At 41.7% G+C, this 19,051-nt stretch overlaps 3 protein-coding genes across 3 annotated transcripts; 2 read left to right on the top strand and 1 right to left on the bottom strand.

The window, feature by feature from the left end:
- Window positions 1–1,025: 1,025 nt before the first annotated feature.
- gys1 (glycogen synthase 1 (muscle)) lies at window positions 1,026–13,777 on the top strand. Its single transcript, XM_028600035.1, has 16 exons — window positions 1,026–1,212; window positions 4,054–4,172; window positions 4,569–4,750; window positions 5,778–5,969; window positions 6,208–6,393; window positions 6,572–6,716; window positions 8,018–8,135; window positions 8,359–8,479; window positions 8,574–8,680; window positions 8,839–8,898; window positions 9,054–9,246; window positions 11,473–11,599; window positions 11,691–11,786; window positions 11,892–12,055; window positions 12,154–12,234; window positions 12,379–13,777. Exons 2-16 carry the CDS (start codon window positions 4,055–4,057, stop codon window positions 12,625–12,627), a joined length of 2,139 nt encoding a protein of 712 aa, XP_028455836.1. The 5' UTR covers window positions 1,026–1,212; window position 4,054; the 3' UTR covers window positions 12,628–13,777.
- Window positions 13,778–13,807: 30 nt separating this feature from the next.
- Window positions 13,808–16,221, bottom strand: aspdh (aspartate dehydrogenase domain containing). The gene is made up of 7 exons (XM_028599148.1): window positions 16,167–16,221; window positions 15,873–16,017; window positions 15,663–15,747; window positions 15,027–15,176; window positions 14,589–14,812; window positions 14,356–14,495; window positions 13,808–14,002 (listed from the first exon to the last, which is right to left on the bottom strand). Exons 1-7 carry the CDS (start codon window positions 16,219–16,221, stop codon window positions 13,965–13,967), a joined length of 837 nt encoding a protein of 278 aa, XP_028454949.1. The 3' UTR covers window positions 13,808–13,964.
- A 1,366-nt stretch (window positions 16,222–17,587) lies between these two features.
- On the top strand, window positions 17,588–18,980 carry tmem86b (transmembrane protein 86B). Its single transcript, XM_028598667.1, has 3 exons — window positions 17,588–17,638; window positions 17,803–18,046; window positions 18,526–18,980. Exons 1-3 carry the CDS (start codon window positions 17,588–17,590, stop codon window positions 18,978–18,980), a joined length of 750 nt encoding a protein of 249 aa, XP_028454468.1.
- The last annotated feature ends 71 nt before the right edge of the window (window positions 18,981–19,051 follow it).

Below are 19,051 nucleotides of genomic sequence, written 5' to 3'. Positions count from 1 at the left end.
CATAGATATATACGTATTATATCAAATATATACATTTTTTATTGTGTGTACAGGGTATTTTATTGGCCAAACCACTAATCAATGAATCAATAAAATGATCAGCAGATCAAGAAAAACAGTCATGTCTCGTTCAGTTTGTAAAGAGGATTTTCTAAAGCTAACCTATCCTATGATCTAGTGTCATGGTTATTCACTTTAAACTCACGATGTTTCAATGATAGTAAATCCCCCAAAAAACATAAAGAGCAAGGCTTTATAAATGAAAATGTGATACCTAGATGTCAGCGACGATGACCATCCAATCTTTATCCATATTTATCAGTGCACTCAATGTGTCTGTAGGCTACTTATCGTTGAAAGTTGTTGGTGCTTTCTGTCAACCCATCTAGACACACGTAACACAGTCAGAGTTCACAGGTCATAGTTCAGTGGTCACGCCACACCGCAGACCAACTTGCAGGAGGATAGCATCATGCTCACCTCAGCTGTGCAGACATTTACTGAAATCGGGGTCTGTGATACTGACTCTGTGACCACAGGGCCACTCTTATTTTCAGCAGCATTACCACTACTGTGGTCAGGCCTATCAAGGGTGGAACTTGGTGGGGTTAGACAGATGGCAGCCAGTGGAGTAGGCCTATGTCATATATCAGAAATATGTAAAGGGATTGGGTGTCTTAATGTCACTGGTCACGTTGCATTCTCAAAACTATATGCACATGACCCTTAGAAGACATTATAAATAACTATCTTGCTCTTCTACCTCCTCATTGAAAGAAAACAAGTTGCCCGGTTTCCCATGACTCCCCCTTTTTGTATGGATGAAAAGATAATTCACCAACCACTGCATATCCATTTAACCTCTGCTCAGCCAATTGCGTCTCTCAGCTGAGGAAAACGCCCAGTTCCCGTCACGTTGTGTGCAGAGGCAGAGACAAAGATGAGACTGAGGTCCAATGGGAGTAAAGCTCATGAATAATGTGACAGCAGAGACCCCGCATTCACCAACCCAACCTTCTTCCTGCATCGCAGGTCATGAGCGCCCTGTCCTTCAGTCTGACAGCAAACGCACCAAACCAATGTGAATAGCTGGCATTTAACTAAAGCCGCCGCCCCCTTTTCCTCCCTCTCCGTTGGTTTCAGTTTTTTCGATTGACTGCGACAGCTGCCAATGTGTTGTTCATCTTCTTGAAATTGGGACGAAACCGTAGGGTGAGTAGACATCTGTATTTTTCATTTCCACATTGAATATAGTTGAATACTTTCTCAACAGACAGGGGCGCGCATCAGGACGCTGTGTCCTTTGCGCGTGTCCGCAGATGCAGTAGATGCACGCCTGATGTCACGTTCGCTCCTCAACTCGTGAGAAAGCATAGACGACACACACAACAGCATGCAAATTCAGCCTCCTGGAGGTCTTCTGTTGGTTTTATGGTGCTGTTGTGTCCGGTAGTCTTTGGACGAGCCGTCGCTGCTCGAGGCTTACGTGCAGTACGTGCTCCATTGCCTGTTGTGGGACAGATCTGTAGGCCCTGGCAGTTCTAATCAAAATATCCTTAAAAGGGTATCCACTGACAGGGGCATGATGGTGATTAGCGTGAAGTGTCATTCATTCGTGAAAGCATCGGTTCCCAAGGAGACCCCAAGGGAATCCCAGGGGGTCCCCTAATCTGAACAGCAATTCAGTTTCAGCACTGTGATATTTACTCCCTTTTAAAAGGATGGTGGATTGTTCAGAAGTTTGTTTCTCCCTCCATATGACACCAAACTATATAACTCTTCCCACTTTTAAAGTCAACCTCCACTAAATGTGTTTTGCTCATGGTTAGCCTACTTCACTTGGTTGGCTTAGGCTAAAAATATTTGTGTATCCTAGATATTTCAAAGAGAATGAAGGAGTAGATCTAATTTGAGGCAATTCTAACAAAGTAATTGACATTATTTTGTTAAAATACAATAATTCCAAACAGAGTATTTTACTCTATTTTTCATATCTGAAAACATGTCTGGAGGGGATATTGAAGTTCTATTTAAGTTGGTCTGATGTGAATATCTGACGTACGTGCAAATGAAGGAAAGATTATTTGAAAAGATGTTTGTCATCAATTCGAACCACACATTTTAATCAGATTCGAGTTCTGGTTCATCTGGGCCTTTATCAGGCTTGGACAGTGACAGATCTATTGTTAATCACTGAACTACCTTTTGTCCACTGCTCTCAGTAGCAATTCAACACTTGTAATCACCTGGGAATTTGAAATCAGCTTGTCTGTTGTACGCTGTACACACCGCTTGAATTTCTTGTAAGCAATGAGCAGTTGAAAGGGCAGGTGGAAGGGCATTTGCTATCTGTCTATGTGTAACCCAGTGTTTGTCCACTGGTTAGTTTTTATAGTTCACCACATGTCTCAACTTTACGCAATTTCAAAATTTCATAGTAGCATATCATCGAGTGCCACAGCGTGAACGCCTGGATCAAGTTTATACTTGATCTGTGACCATGTCTGTGCCTTCCTGCATCCTGTTTCACCCCACTCCCACGCCCTCCCCCATTTGTTTAGGAGGTTTCACCATTTCTGCAAGCAGAAACTGAACACAAAGTTGTATTTTCAGTGCATCTTACAGTCAGCTTGATTTCACTCCTCTGTTAATTATACCTTTTAAATGTCTCCACTGCTAATAGGAAGACAAATAAATAAACTTTTTCTGTTGCAGTAGGATGCATTGACAGGAGCAGCAGTATGTGATATGTTTGACTGTACGCGTGTGTGTTTTGTGTAGTTAATGAGAAGTAGTAGTTAGGCCTGTAACAATTATTACATCATTGTCTAATTGTCCATTTTGTTTACGTAATCGCAGTTTCTTTGTTTAACCGCAATTAATTGCTAACATTAGCTAAGGTCTTAAGGAGTATGACTGTTGAGGGTGATTGTTTATTTTTATTTAGATATGCCAAATGGTAATTTTATTGGTTGGACTGTTGAGCTAAAGCTATGCTAGTTGTTGGCAATTGAGCCTATACACGTTCATAGTAACAAAAATGACAAGGGGGGATACAAAAATGTTTTATGATCATAAATAGGCAGTGTTTACTTCATAGGCTGTATACCTTTGTTATTACATTATCTGGCTCAGGTAACAGTGAAATATAAGATGTATCCTGGAATTAATTTAAAACTTGAATTTTTTTTAAAAAGTAATAACTAAATAAATATTTTTAAATTAGACTGAAAGAGACAATGATATTGTTAATTGCAATAATTTCTGAGACAATTAATTGTACAGCAAAATTTTGAATTGTTACAGCTCTAGTAGTAGTAGGCAGAAAAAGCCCTTTGACCATATCAGATAATAGACAGAGCAAATACCATAGACACACAACCCACATACACACACAACCCCCACACATATACGTTGGCACAACCCCCACACATATACGTTGGATCCCTATCTATTAATCAATGTACCATTTTAGTGTTGTGTGTTTGCACAGGGGTTCCTATAGGAACAGCCAAGGTTAAGCTTACGCATGTATTCCAAAGGCCAAATAGAAATAATAGGCTTGACTACAAATTCAATCATCAGAGTTTCACAAGAGAGGATTGTTAACATGGTGAAAGAATCTGTAAAGGTTGTATTTACATAACAGTGGTATAATGTAATAGTGTTATGAAATGGGATGTGTGTTTCATTGATGACATACTAGCATGTGTGAGGAAATGTTAGTCAAGAGAAAGTTACACTGTTTAAAAGAATGTGTCATTTACACTTGAGGTTTATCTGATACTGTTATCCAGAGAAACTTGCATTGATACAATAGAAAAAATGTAATGCTTCAGTTTCTGTCATCACAGGCAATTGGTTATAACAGCTTATATGATTTCATTTCGTTCTTTCGAAAGAAATAACATCAAAGAAGAGGTTTCGATATAAAAACCCTGTTTCTAAGACGTGAATTGCTTACACATCAAAAGACTTCTGGTAAATAAGTTCAATAAGTGACAATCATGTAGGTGCTCCCATCTCAGCTGAGTGTGTTCTGTGTTTACCCAGCATGCCGCTGGCTCGCAGCCTCTCTGTCACGTCCCTGTCAGGACTGGAGGAGTGGGACGAGGAGTTTGATTTGGAGGACGCTGTTCTTTTTGAAATTGCATGGGAGGTTGCTAACAAAGGCAAGTGTGTGTGTGTGTGTGTGTGTGTGTGTGTGTGTGTGTGTGTGTGTGTGTGTGTGTGTGTGTGTGTGTGTGTGTGTGTGTGTGTGTGTGTGTGTGTGTGTGTGTGTGTGTGTGTGTGTGTGTGTGTGTGTGTTTTCCAGTTTGTGAAAAAAAATGGTTTGCATATATAAACTGAATGAAAATAATGTTAAAAAGCACTTATTGTAAGTCGCTTATACATTTGTAATTTATTCTGTTTTCATGTCCAATCTTGTTTATTCACATAATCTTCAGGGAAATTCTAGTTGTTAGAGAGACCTATCACAGGAATGTCTCATATATATCTGGTTGAATCACATTATATCCATCTCTGCTTTGTGTGCGATGTGTGGCATGTTTGCTGCATGTGTGAAGTTGGAGGTATCTACACTGTCCTCCAGACCAAAGCCCGTCTGACCGCAGAGGAATGGGGGGAGAACTATTTCCTCGTGGGTCCCTATGTGGAGAGCAACGTGCGCACTCAGGTGGAGCTGATCGAGCCCACCAACCCGGCGCTGAAGAGAACCATTGACAAGATGAACTCCAGTGGGTGCAAGGTAGTACCACACGTACACAGTAAACACATACGCCTCTGAGTTAAATTTGTAAGATCCACTCAAGGATATTACTACACATAGTTGGAGGGATTATAGAGTGAGATTTGTGAAAACGTGTGGTAAATGTGAACTACACTTGGAAAACCAGTTTAAGATCATCCTTAGTCCCTCTTTTATATCCGACCCACTCGGTCTCTGCTCACTGGCCACGTCTCTAAACCCTGTGACATTTCCTCGCAAAGGTTAGAGGTTGTATCAGTGTCTCTCTGTCTCTCTCTCAAAAACACACTCCAGAAATAGATGACTATCAGTGTGTGTGCGTGATACTTTTAAAGCTTTGTGCTGTGTCACTCTGGGAGTGCTGTGGAATTATTGGTCAAGGCTGGGAGAGGGGCTTTTTTCAAATGTACAGTGTATCCTTTTTCAACGAAGCCTATCTGGTTTACCTTGAATCACACAACTTTTAAGCTTAGGATAGACATGCACTAGTTTCTTAAGATATATTTATGTCCTGTTTTATTACATTAAATGTGCTGTAGGTAGGATTGTAAAGATCCAGGACTTAGCCAAAGAATTTGAACTATATTGCCAACTTCTCAGTCCCTCCCCCCCTTTCTGCTGAATCCCAAACGGTCTCCTAAACCCCTACCCCCCAAGGGAGAATGAATGCGTGTGCATGAGCCATGATTGACATGCAGTTAGACCCCCCCCACCCCTGGCCCTGATTGGAAGATCTAAACAGGGAGTGGTGGATTTTTGCAAATCGCACTACAGGCTGTAGGTGGTGCCAGAGCTGGATTATTTTTTTAGATTAGTGCTTTTAGATTAGAGACAGAAGAACTGAACCATTTACATACAAAACACATGGTGAAGGTAAATGTAACAAAAAATAAGAGTTGCTGTTACAGCTGCGGGTCTTTATGCTTCCTATGATTTGCGTGGTTTATTTGGTATGGTGGATGGTGGATGGCATAAAGAATTAAAGTTATGTTTACCTCTCTCACCCTTTTCTCCATTTTCCCTGCAGGTCTACTTTGGGCGGTGGCTTATCGAGGGCAGTCCCTATGTTATTCTGATTGATGTCGCATTCACCGCCTGGTCTCTGGACAGCTGGAAGAGCGAGTTGTGGGATCTTTGTGACATCGGCGTGCCGTGGTTCGACCGCGAGGCCAACGATGCCGTGCTGTTTGGCTTCCTGACTGCCTGGCTTCTGGGAGAGGTCAGCAGCAAGAAAACTGTCAAGTGACAAGAATTTCTATAAACATTAAATGTTTTACCTATGTTGTGTCGAACGAAGAAGTTGAATACTGTGTGTTTAAGTGCTGAAAGAAAATCAATTATCTGTAGATCTTTGAAAAGTCTGAAATTGTCTAATTGATCTCCAAATAATCTGAAGGTTTGAAATATATGTGTGTGTAGTAATGTACATATAAACCCTGTTTTTTCCCGTATTGCAGTTCGCAGCCCAGAGTGAGCAGCCTTCACACATCGTGGCCCATTTCCATGAATGGTTGGCCGGCCTGGGCCTGGTGTTGTGTAGACATAGACAGTTGTCCATCGCAACCATCTTCACCACTCACGCCACACTGCTGGGACGATACCTGTGTGCTGGAAATGTGGACTTCTATAACAAACTTGCAGAGGTACGTGCGTACATTTTATTGCAGGAATGTAATTAATCAAATGCAAAACAATAGAAATAGGCCCTTGAACAGTCATGTTGACTTTGATTTTTCTGTAGGTAAATTAGAAATGAATACATAATCAGACAGTTCAACAAAAAATGTACTCATCGCCCTCTTTCTCCTGTGTCTTATTTAGTTCAATGTGGATAAGGAAGCAGGCGATAGACAGATCTACCACCGCTACTGTTTGGAGCGGGCAGCTGCTCACTGTGCCCATGTCTTCACCACTGTGTCACAGATCACAGCCATTGAGGCAGAGTTTCTGCTCAAGAGGAAACCAGGTGTGTTGAGGTGAATTAAAGCGTGGTATTCAGAAACGTCCTATCCTCATTTGTCACTGCCTGGGCAAGCAGGTCTTACTGTACGGGGATATGATGTGTTTCTTATTGCTTTATTAGTGAATGTTTCAATGTATCATCATTTCAATTAAAGCTTTAGTGCGTAACGTTTTTATATTAATGAACGTCCGTTACATTCAAGCCATTGCCAAATGAGTTGCTGCAAAGCTAATTAAAGTGGCCATATTATGAAAAAATCCCTTTTTCTGGGATTTGGGGTGATATTTTGTGTCTCTGGTGCTTCCACACGCATACAAACTTGGAAAAAAAAACATCCACGCTGTTTTGAGTGAGATAGGGGTTTCTGAATGTATCCTGCCTTTAGTCTCCGGGTGAGCTGTTCAAAATCTGCAGGGCTTTCTATGTCAGCAGCTGAGACGAGGTGGCTAACGGAAGCATGCTAGCTCGTTCTCAATGGCAAAACACTGCTACAACACACACTAGTTCACCATAATCTACAAAAGAACTACTTACATGTCCCTGTTCTGCAGGTATTCCATGCAAAGTTGGAAGTGTGCCCTCGTTTAGAAGAAGTCTCCCGGCGAATCCTGCCTTGTACTAACTGAAGTTGTAGAAACAAACAGCTATCTGATGGGATCCTTACCTAGCTACTGTACATGTGCGCCTCCCAACAAAGATGGGATAGAAGTGTGAAGCCTCACTCTGTAGCTAAAACAGAGACTTGAACACACACAGGGTGAAAAGAGGCTCTGCAGCAATGTGCAGTACAACAAAAACATGGTGTTTTTTGAAAATTAAACCATGTAAACCTATTCTGGTACAACCTCAAAATATGAACCTGAAATGAGCATAATATGGGCACTTTAAGATTATCGGCTCCACACAACTCTCTCTGTATTTCTCAGTATGGCTACGTTCAGAAACTGGTGTCATCCGGCGACTTTCGCACGCAGAAAATCAAGAAAAAGATGATTACCTCTTCTCAAGTGTCCATCATGATTTTGTAATCCTCCGTATCCTCCTTGGCTACTAGCAACTGCATGGCCGAGGGGTGGGAGCCCTTAACAGTGGGAGGGGTGCGCAATCACGGAAGGCTTGTGTCATGCGGACGCTCTGAACGTTTTTTTTTATTACTTAGAATTCCTCATGGGGGAAGCAGAAACTACGCACTATAGCTTTAACACAGTTAGCTACCTAGCTAATCAGATACTTTACTAAAGTTTGACTGATTTCTATGTCTCTATGTTGTATTTAATGCCCCTAATCTCTCCAATCACACACAGACATTGTTACTCCCAATGGGCTCAATGTGAAGAAGTTCTCAGCCGTGCACGAGTTTCAAAACCTCCACGCTCAGAGCAAGAATCGTATTCAGGAGTTCGTCAGGGGACACTTCTACGGGTCAGACACCCCACAACACACATTACAACAGCACAGTCAGAACTTTAAGAAGTGAAATTGAGAGTTTTTTGCTGGTTACTTTTCATCAAATGAATTGTTATAAGAAAGCGATGAATCACATTCTGAAGAATATAGTACTTGTTATGCTATTAAAGAGAGGGGGGGACATTGTAAGTGCTAAACTCATCCAGCTCTCAGATTTTGGTTTGTGTTTGACCATCAGGCACCTTGACTTCAACCTGGACAAGTGTTTGTTTCTCTTCATTGCTGGAAGGTATGAGTTCTCCAACAAAGGAGCCGACATCTTTTTGGAAGCTTTGGCCAGACTCAACTATCTACTGAGGGTAAGTGTGTCTGTCTGTCTGTCTGTCTGTCTGTCTGTCTGTCTGTAGAAGGACGAAGGTAAATCTTTTTGATAAAATGATCTGTCTGTTGCAGGTCAATCACAGTGACGTGACCGTTATTGCATTCTTCATCATGCCGGCTCGGACTAACAACTTCAATGTGGAGACCTTGAAGGGCCAAGCAGTCAGGAAACAGCTCTGGTGAGGTTTATGTTATGTTAAACAAGGAGATGAAGTATCTTACTAAAAGTGTACATTGACTTCAAGTGTATATACTTGATTTCAACTTGAAAAAGTGTGGTGTAGTGTGTAGTTGTCTTATTTCCCTTGTATTCTCTTTTTGTTTTTGTCACTTACAGGGATACTGCTCAGACTGTGAAGGAACGTTTCGGAAAGAAACTTTATGAGTCACTACTAGTGTAAGTTGACCACTTTCAGTCTACTTAATGAAACCTGATGTGGAATAACCTGTTTTAAAGTATGAGATATGGTTGAGTTTATTCATACTAATACATATTGTATTGTAGTCATTTTACAATTTTCCTTTGAATCTAAAACACGCTTTTTTCATCAGTGGGCAGCTGCCAGATGTGTCAAAGATAATGGACAAAGAGGATTTCACCTTAATGAAGCGTGCCATTTTTGCGACTCAGAGACAATGCCAGCCTCCAGTCTGCACTCATAACATGCTGGAGGACAGCAATGACCCCATCCTTACCTCCGTTCGCCGTATCGGCCTTTTCAACAGCTCTGCTGACCGTGTCAAGGTAAGGTCAGCTGTCAGTAGTGCAAAAATGGCACAGGCCACAAAAAAGATGTCTTCTCACCTTTTTACGTGTTGTTACATCAAAAAAGAAAAGAAAAAACACGTTAAACTTAGTGTAGATATAAACAGTACACTAAGTTTAACGTGTTTTTTTCTTTTCTTTTTTCTTGTTTGAAGGCATCCTAAACTTAAAGGTGCGCTATGCAGTTTTGGCCATTTCTTCTCTGTTTTCTTGCTTTTTGCTCGCAGGTTTCTCTATAGAGCTCCCCCTACAGCTTCAGAATAGATTTGGCAGCTCCTATGTTTACTTGTGTCTGACTCCTCGCTCGGTCAGTCTGCCGTTTCCTCTTTCTCTGTTCCTCCGACAATGCTTTCCTAGCTTTCTGCTTCTTTTTTGCCGGCTCAGCCATGACAATAGTGTGAAAAACTCCCTCGCTACCTTGTTAGCCGGTTCCTGAATGAGCGTATGTGTGCGATGCCGTGAAGCAATTCATTACATCGCAAGACCTGATATCACGCAATACTTACTTATTTACTGAGGCCCGCCGCGCCGAAAGTTGCAAGGATGGTTTTTCCGCTCACAGGCTCTAGGGGGGAGCAAGAAGACCACCATTCAACTCGAAAAAAAAGTCATATAACTAAGCTGTTCAGTTAAACAAACTGCATAGTTCAATTCAATTTTATTTATAGTATCAAATCATAACAAGAGTTATCTCGAGACCCTTTACAGATAGAGTAGGTCAAGACCACACTCTATAATTTACAAAGCCCCAACAATTCCAATAATTCCTCCAAGAGCAAGCATTAGCAGTGGCTATTGCGACAGTGGCAAGGAGAAACTCCCTTTTAGGAAGAAACCTCGGCAGACCCAGACTCTTGGTAGGCGGTGTCTGACTGTGCCGGTTGGGGGTGTGATGAACAGTGGCGTAATAGTCACAATAGAGATAATGGAACAGTGACTACAATGGTAGTTGTAGTAGTTTATGTCATAGCAGGGCACAGCAGGGCGTTATGGGATGTAGCGTGGCACAGCAGAGCATGGGTGGACGCGGTGGACGCGGCAGGACCTAGCTGGACATTGCAGGGAATCGCAGAGCGTAGCAGGGTGTAGCCGGTCCACAGCGACAGCTGCACCCAAGACCCAGATCTTGGTGTCACCCTAATCCGAGGCAATGTTCTGGGCGAAGAAGAAACATAAGGACTCCGGGGTGTAAACTCCCCAGAGCTAGGTTAGTAACAAGCATTTCTGGGACAAGGATGCACATAAAAGGAAACAAAAGAAAAGAGAGAGGAGCGAGCAGCTTATTGTGTCATAAGAAGGAAGGAACTTCCCCGGCAGTATAAAATAATAATAGAATGACTAAGAGAAGCAGGTTAAAGAGAAGTGCCTGGTCGGGCTAGAACTCTCCCCAACCGGGATCGGGCTGTACTGGCCTGCCTCCCTCTACTCTCACTATATTAATGAATATGTGATAGGTAAATCTGATGACTATAAAGAGAAGCAGAGAAAAGCAGGGGTGCTGTGTCTGTAGATATACACCCTTCCCCGCCGGTCTAGTCGTACACTGCAACTCCTCACTCCCTAACTATAAGCTTTATCAAAGAGGAGTGTTTTCAGTTTAGACTTAAATGTGGTGACGGTGTCTGCCCCCCGAGCTGGTTCCACATGAGAGGAGCCTGGTAGCTGAAGGCTCTGGCTCCCATTCTACTTTTAGAGACTCTAGGAACCACAAGTAACTCTGCATTCTGGGAGTGCAGTGCTCTAGTGGAACAATAAGGTATTAGGAGCTCTTCTAGATATGAAGGTGCTTGACCATTTAGAGCTTTGTAGGTCAGAAGAAGGATTTTAAATTCAATCCTGGATTTTACAGGAAGCCAATGCAGAGAAGCTAATACAGGAGAAATATGATCTCTTTTTTATTAGTTTTTTGTCAGAACACACGCTGCAGCATTCTGGATCAGCTGGAGAGTTTTATTTGAGCATCCTGATAATACAGAATTGCATAGCATAGTTCCCCTTTACTGTAAGTAATAAATAATGCATTAGATGTATAGGTGGGCAGAAAATGTGCCTGCTGGTACATCACCATTTCAGGAGTGCACACATGATTCAAATTTCTGCAGTGATTATAATTCCACTTTGTGACTTTTTAGAGCGTCATGTGGCCAAGAATATCAGTTTGTATAATAGTAAATACTGACACAGAATGGTCTCTCCGTCCTTTAGATTATCTTTCATCCAGAGTTCCTTTCGTCCACCTCTCCTCTACTTCCAATGGATTATGAGGAGTTTGTAAGAGGCTGCCACCTTGGCGTCTTCCCCTCTTACTACGAGCCTTGGGGCTACACACCAGGTACGTTCTCATGTATGCTGACAAGGTGTATTTATGTATGCAGGTATATTGTATAATATTAAGAGGGCCTTGCTGTTTCTGTTACCATCAGCTGAGTGCACAGTCATGGGAATTCCATCCATCTCAACTAACCTGTCAGGATTTGGCTGTTTCATGGAGGAACACATAGCAGACCCCTCAGCGTATGGTGCGTATCTCATACGTCATCTGTTACATTCTCAAAGTTTGTCTTTTAAAAGATACGCAGTGATAACTGTTGCTTTCTATGACATCATGCCCTTTCTTTTTGCAGGCATTTACATCCTGGACCGGCGGTATCGGGGGGTGGACGAGTCGTGTAACCAGCTCACGTCCTTCCTGTTTCAGTTTTGCAAGCAGAGCCGGCGCCAGCGGATCATCCAGAGGAACCGTACTGAGCGTCTGAGCGACCTCTTGGACTGGAAATACCTCGGCAGGGTGAGATACCAAATCCCAAGGACTCCTTTTGTGTATGTGATAACTTCAAGATGAACTAATATTAATTATTTTTAAATTATGTTTGTTTGCTGCACTAGTATTATATATCTGCCCGTCATATGGCCTTGGCTAAAGCCTTCCCCGACACCTACACGTATGAACTTCAGGAGCCCACCTCAGTAAGTTAACATGTGTGTATCTGATGGGAGATGTACTGTGTTGTCACTATTCATTGTTCATTTTATTTTATTCATGCATTCATCAAGGTGAAATCTTTACACTTCAACCCACTGGTTCTGAAGCCTTTTGGTTCTCATCCTCAGACCTCTGGTTTCCGTTACCCCCGGCCAGCCTCTGTGCCACCATCTCCATCTCTGTCCCGCCACTCCTCCCCCCACCACAGCGAGGCTGAGGACAACGATGAAGAAGAACGCTATGATGAAGATGTAGAGGCAGAAAAGGACCGGGTAAACATCCGCCAGCCCTACACCCTGCCATTCAAAAACAAGTCTTCTGCTGTACATGGGGCTAATGGAAACGGCGATGACAATGGAAACGGCGAGAAAGACTGAAACAGACACACACATATACATACAGTACATGCTAAACCTCACTAGTGAGAAAGTTTATCACCAATTGTTAAAGTGATCCATGTACTTTATAAATGAGTGCATTTGTGTGAATGGGAGTGATAAATGTAATATTGGCTTGTTGTGAAAAATTGCATCACTGTCTGTGTCTTCCCAACCTGTTCGTACCTCAGATATTGAGAAATATTTGTGAGTTTGATATGTTTTGGTATTGTTTCAGTTACACCAGCAGTGCAACCAGTGGCTTGCTTTGTGGAATAAATGCAGCAGCTAGAAAGGGCTAAACAACAGCTCAACATGGGAAACAAATCAGGATTGCTGGATTTTGTAGTGTACTAACACTGGATAACATACTGTAGGTCTGAAGCATTGGAAAAAAATAATAGAGGATTATTTTGAGTCTCTGGAGGGGTTTTTATACTTAAATTCAAAGGTGGGTCAGAGCAGGGAAAATAACATAACCATCCTTTTTACCAGAGTCCGTCTGTCATATTTAAACATTCAAAACTGTTTTCCTAGTTTCAAGAAATGCTCATGTAAAGACAGTGTGAATACCCACAAAGAACACTTGTTCTTTTTATTTGTGTTTGGCTTAAAAGTGTGATGATGATGATGATGATACAGTACTTCAAACTCAACTGTCCACCTTATAGCATCGTCTCCTTTCTTTCAAATGCCTTGTTGACTACAAAACTTGAAGAAAGTAGAATGGGGAAACCATGTACAACATACACACACACATGCACAAGAAATAGCATCAGAAAACAAAAAAAGCATAGTGTTGCGTGTGTTTTCATTTTCTTTCTGCACCTTCTTGTATTACAGACTTTCAGTGACGATCACCAACACAAATTTCGCACTCCTGTCTGTGTGTGTGTGCTTGTGTGAATTATTTCTGGGTTTGCCGGTTATTTTTTTTAAGGTTATAGAGATGAGACAGACAGCAAAAAAGGGAACAGGTGAAGGACATAGAGAGATGGCTGGGAAAGAGCTAGACTTGACTTTTTGTCTGTAACCGAAGATTGAAATGATTTTACCAGGCATATGCTCACTCTGCCTGTAAGAGTTTTATCATTTGTACAATCTTGCACCAGATTAACTAATAATAAATATATATATACCTACAGTATAAGTGTTTACAAATGATAACTGGCTCTTCTTTGTATGCATGCAGTTTATTGGAACACAAATATCCAAGGTCTGTGGGTTTTCAAGTTCTTTGTAACATACTGATCCAGTGACACCATCCACATAAACCTTCTGATTTATCTGGCTTGTTTTGCTGTGTCGTAGGTAATCCTGCAGAGTTCTCGTCTGCTTCAGCACAAGTAAACTCGGCCCCCATGACCTTTGCAAACTGTAAAAAAAAAAAAAAATATATATATAATTATAACATATACTTTTATTAATTAAATAATTAAAAATTACAATTGTACGCTCTGTTGATATTACACACTTATTATGAAGGGTAATTGACAACAGTTCACTTATTTGCACACAAACAAACTCAAAATCTGTTCACTTATTTGGACCTTAACAGTTATTTCATGACATTAATTACATCATTGTTTCCAAATGACTTTCCCGTAGACAGTGGCAGAAATACCTACATTGGTACTTTCACTAAAGTATCTGAGGACTTCTTCCACTAGTGCTAGCAGATAGCTGACAGGATCCATCAGGATCTTTGAGGAACCACGCAGGACTCACCTAGTAAACTATTCCAGAAGGAGTTGTATGTTGCACTGCCGGTTACAGCTCCGAGTTTGGCTGGATTCCTCCTTACTGTGTGTACTGAGAAGCCACCGGGCCCAGTCACCTCCACCTCCACCACATGATACTCACTTAACCTGGGGCAGGAGGAACAGGTATGGAAAGTAAAGTGTGATTAAAGCAGATATGAAAGGCTCAATCAGATCAATCAGCTGTTTAATAGGACTCACACTGTGTCAGACACAATCTCTCCCTGAACACCCGTAAAGCCGAGTGTTCCTGCTGCCACTGCTGCTGCTGCCATGGTGTTAACATTGTTTGGAGCAAGTGGGCACAACTCTGCCACTGAGCCTCTGAATAAAACACGCCTGCCCTCTTCCTCCGTCCAATCAGAGAGGACGTCTCCTGTCAGACGGAAGCAGGATGGATGCTTGGACATTCTTATAAACAAAGCCTGAAAACAAATCAAGAGAAGGAACAGAGTTCAATCAGAACACAATAAGGTTTACCAGAAGACACTGAGTACTAATTTAAAATAATATTTTACTTGCCACTTGCCAGCTGCACCTTTATTCTCAAAGTGTAAACCATGTGAAGAGTGGCCACTGTATGCCTTCCTCTTCCTGTACTACTCAGTCTTAACCACACCTGCACCACCCCATTGTTACCTTCAAGGCTCCACTATCATTTAGCCTCTGGATGTCCTGGCCTCCCCATAATGCACCACTGGGGACGTACAGTGTCCTACCATACTGATGAGCCACCTGACGCAGCTTCTGATTCAGAGCAGGGTCAGAGAGGGCAGAGGGAGAACCCACCTGAGAGGAGGATACATAAAGGCACAATAGACAATGTCATCATTCTGTGATTAATAACTGAAACTTTGTGTACCCTTATGTGTTTTTATTTTCTGTAATGGCATATATATGCATAAGCATATATCTGTTGGAGACAACAAAATAAAACAATGCTACCATATTAAAATTCATAACATATCAGACAGTTGCCCGAACATATTGAGTATCCCTAAAATACAGAAAACCAAAATAATATAACTAAATTAACTCTTTAGAATAGACCAGACTGCTAATTTTAAAAAAACTCACCGATTAACATGAACACACCTTGTCACCCCTCTTACTCTTACCTGTTATAGTCTACAGTTGAGGAGCTGGAACATCAGAAGCAAAGGGTGTATCAAGGCTAATCTATCTCTCTATATATAAAATGCTATAAAATAGAAAAAGGAAATACCCTGTTTTGCAACAACCACATATTCCACATAAAACAGAGGAGAATCTCACCATTAAGTGAGACTTAGACAGGAAGTGAAGCCCAAATTCTTTCACTATCTGTGGATGGCACACTTCTACAATCACATCACATCGCCTGTAAAACACAGTTTTAAAATGATTTTTAAAAGATGTCTCGGAACATTCTGTGCATGTTGTCTATGCTAGCACAGAGATCATATAAGATGCAAATACTGGTGTTTGGAATATGAGTTTATGCACCTTTCTGCAAAGGATGATAGGTCACCAAGTATGAGTTCATCAGGAACTAAACCTTTGAGCTTGTCGATATTTCTGTTCCAAACGAAAGCCAGTGTTAGACCGAGAGCAGCTCCATCTTTAAGGATCCTCTCCACCAGGTACTGCCCTGAAGTGCGCGCACGCATGCACGCACACACACACACACACACACACACACACACACACACAGACACATGCATTGATCTAAGCAAAAGACTTATATAATAAAATCCTTCTTTGATGTATGTCAGAGTGTTTGAAAGGGGGAGTTCACACCTAGATGTCCGTAACCTACAACTCCAATCCTTTGGAAGGAAGAGCTGGTTGCCATGTCCTGTGCTGACAAAAGGAAACATGCTGAGAATAGCCCAGAATATTCACCTGCAACTTGACAACACAAACCAAAACACACGTATACAATTCGACTTTCAACATTACTTCCTATCTTGACATCTATAACACTTATTTATTGCTCTACTCACCAGATAATCCCACACCTCTGCAGAGCTGCGTTTCTCCCACTGTGAAGCACAACAACTGGCCCACGACTCCAGGAATTGTGGGAAATCACAGTACAAAGTTTAGAGAGGCCATAGTTAATCATTGTTAGTTCTCAGTGTGCGGAATTAACACATCATAAGCTTCCATCCATTCAAGTGATTTCAGGTGCATTCAGAATCTCTTGTAAAGTGCAACAAAGAAAAAGATGTGTATGACAGATTATTTTTGAGGACTTTTCCCTTTATTAAGTAGTGACAGTAAATAGACATGAAAGGGGGAGAGGGAGATGACAGGCAGCAAAGGGCAGCAGTTGAGATTGTCAATACTGTACATCAATCAACATATTTACATTTCTCCTACATGCACAATGTAACTATGTGTTTCATTTTTTGTTTCAACTATATTGATTTTATATTTATAGCTTTGTGTTTTTTTCTGTTCTTGTTGGAGAAATCGAAAGCAGTGTGGCCATCTGGTGAACTCATACAATGCAATGTGAAATCATTTTTTTCTTTATTAAGATTATCCTTTGATCACAACCCCTCAAAATGTGTCATATATCACATTTTATACATATGTTGGCAAATAATCCTGTACAGCAGCAGAATTTTGCTTTGACATGAAACAGTTGTGAAAACTGTTTTCAGCCTTGACATACAGCAGTCATCTATCTCTGTCTGTGGTCAAAGTTGTTGCAGAGAGGAATAGTTCATTTTGCATCACCTACAAGGTTAAGAGATATGATTTAAAGGATTATACCAAAGGAAATCCCTTTCTGGCCATTTCCACACCATTCATTTGCCATTACCAACAATCATCAGACGTTTACATGTAAAGTAAGAGAAGGACCTTTATCATACGAGTTTACTACTAGTTCAACTTTGCTCCTAATGTGTTTGTGTCACCAAAGAGGTCAAAGGTCAGCTGTTTGTCCATGAGAACTCAACACAGGGAGAACACTGATTATCAGAGTGCGATCAGAAGGCGAGGATCAGTCTAAAGTTCATTTGCTGTGAAATACCACCGGACAGAGACACAGCAGAGATTTGAGACAGGGGAACAGGACAAGAACATCTGAGGATTGTGTGTTGGTAACAAAGACAGAAAAGGCAAAGACAGGATATAAAATACAAAGTGCGTAAAAGGATCCAATTGGTACATCTGCTTGAGCTCACGGCAGTGCTGATTCTGAGACGATGGACATCCTTGAGACAGCTGCCTATGACAGGCGGCAGAGGAGAAACATGGTACCTAATATTCCTTTATTCTTACCAACAGTCATTGGCCAATAGTTGTTTTTGTTAGTTACATTTTCTTGATGTGGAAAGAATAAAATCATAATTTCAGCCAATTCTTCAAATTCATGCTGTGACATGTCTCCCGTTTCTTTCTGTCATTTCCTCTCTATCAGTCCTGTGCTCTCCTTTTTTCTCTCTCGCCTTTCTTTTTATCCACAGCTGTGTACTTCTACCTGTGGACTCCTGACTCACCCGCTTCCATCATGTCTGCGGGTGTCAAATCAGCACCAACACTCCTATTGGCTGCAGCAGTGCTGAGCTGGAATGGAGGGCAGAGTGTCCTGGGTGTGGTGGGAGGACTGCTCTTCTCTGCTGTTGGTGACTGCTGTCTGGTATGGCCTGAGCTTTTTCTGCATGGTAAGAATTTGTACATCAGTGAAGCACGAATCCAGGCATTTTCAAGATGCAAACTAAGCTGTAGGTTGGCCTCATAATCTGAGAATGTACATTGCATGTATAGTACTACATGTAATGGCATGTTGCAGAGAGTGTAGACGGGGTCTGCCCTCAACCACAAGATTGGTGGTTTGATCCTGGACATCTCCGGCCTAATGTCAGTGTCCATGCGCAAGACACTGAACCCCAAGTTGCTCCCCGGTGGGCACTGCATGTCTATGTCTACTGCTCCTAATGCTTAGGATAGGTTAAATGCAGCTTGAATTTCACTACATTGTACTGCAGTTGTAGGTGACGAATAAAGTTTTATTTTTTGAATAAAAAAATATTAATATATTCTGTGATCAATAGAACCCTCTAAATTTAAGCTGCAAATAATTGATTGGCCTGCTATTTATTGATGTATTGTATGGCCTGAACATGTCACACGTCTGTTTCAGGAATGGCTGCATTTGCTGTGGCTCATTTGCTGTACTCACTCACCTTCCTCTCCAGTCGTTATGTGGCATATTCCTCTTCCTCTTCCTCCTGGATCCGTTTTCTATATCTGATCCTGTTCATGGTGGGAGGAGGTGTCTACATCTACATATATCCATTCCTGCAGAAGGCACCAAACTCAGACATAATGCTTCCAGCTGTGGGGGTCTACATTGTTTTAATTTCTCTAATGGGGGCATTAGCCATCAGAACCCGCCATGTGCCAACACTGTTAGGAAGTTTGTCCTTCATGGTGTCTGACCTGTCACTGGCTCTGCAGGTTTTCAAGGTGACAGATCCTATTGAGCATGGTAATGCTATTGTCATGGTGACATATTATTTGGCACAGCTACTAATTGCTGTGGGCGATGTAAAGGCAGTGGAGAAGGAGGACTTTGCAAAATGGAAGAGGTCCTAATCAGCATCCCTGTGGATGAGTCTGAAGTATCTCCATCACCTTAGTAAGATCCAAAACTACCTATTAATACT

This window comes from Perca flavescens, chromosome 15, assembly GCF_004354835.1.
Source record: "Perca flavescens isolate YP-PL-M2 chromosome 15, PFLA_1.0, whole genome shotgun sequence".
Taxonomy (NCBI): Eukaryota; Metazoa; Chordata; class Actinopteri; order Perciformes; family Percidae; genus Perca; species Perca flavescens.
This window is presented reverse-complemented; position numbering and strand designations above follow the sequence as displayed.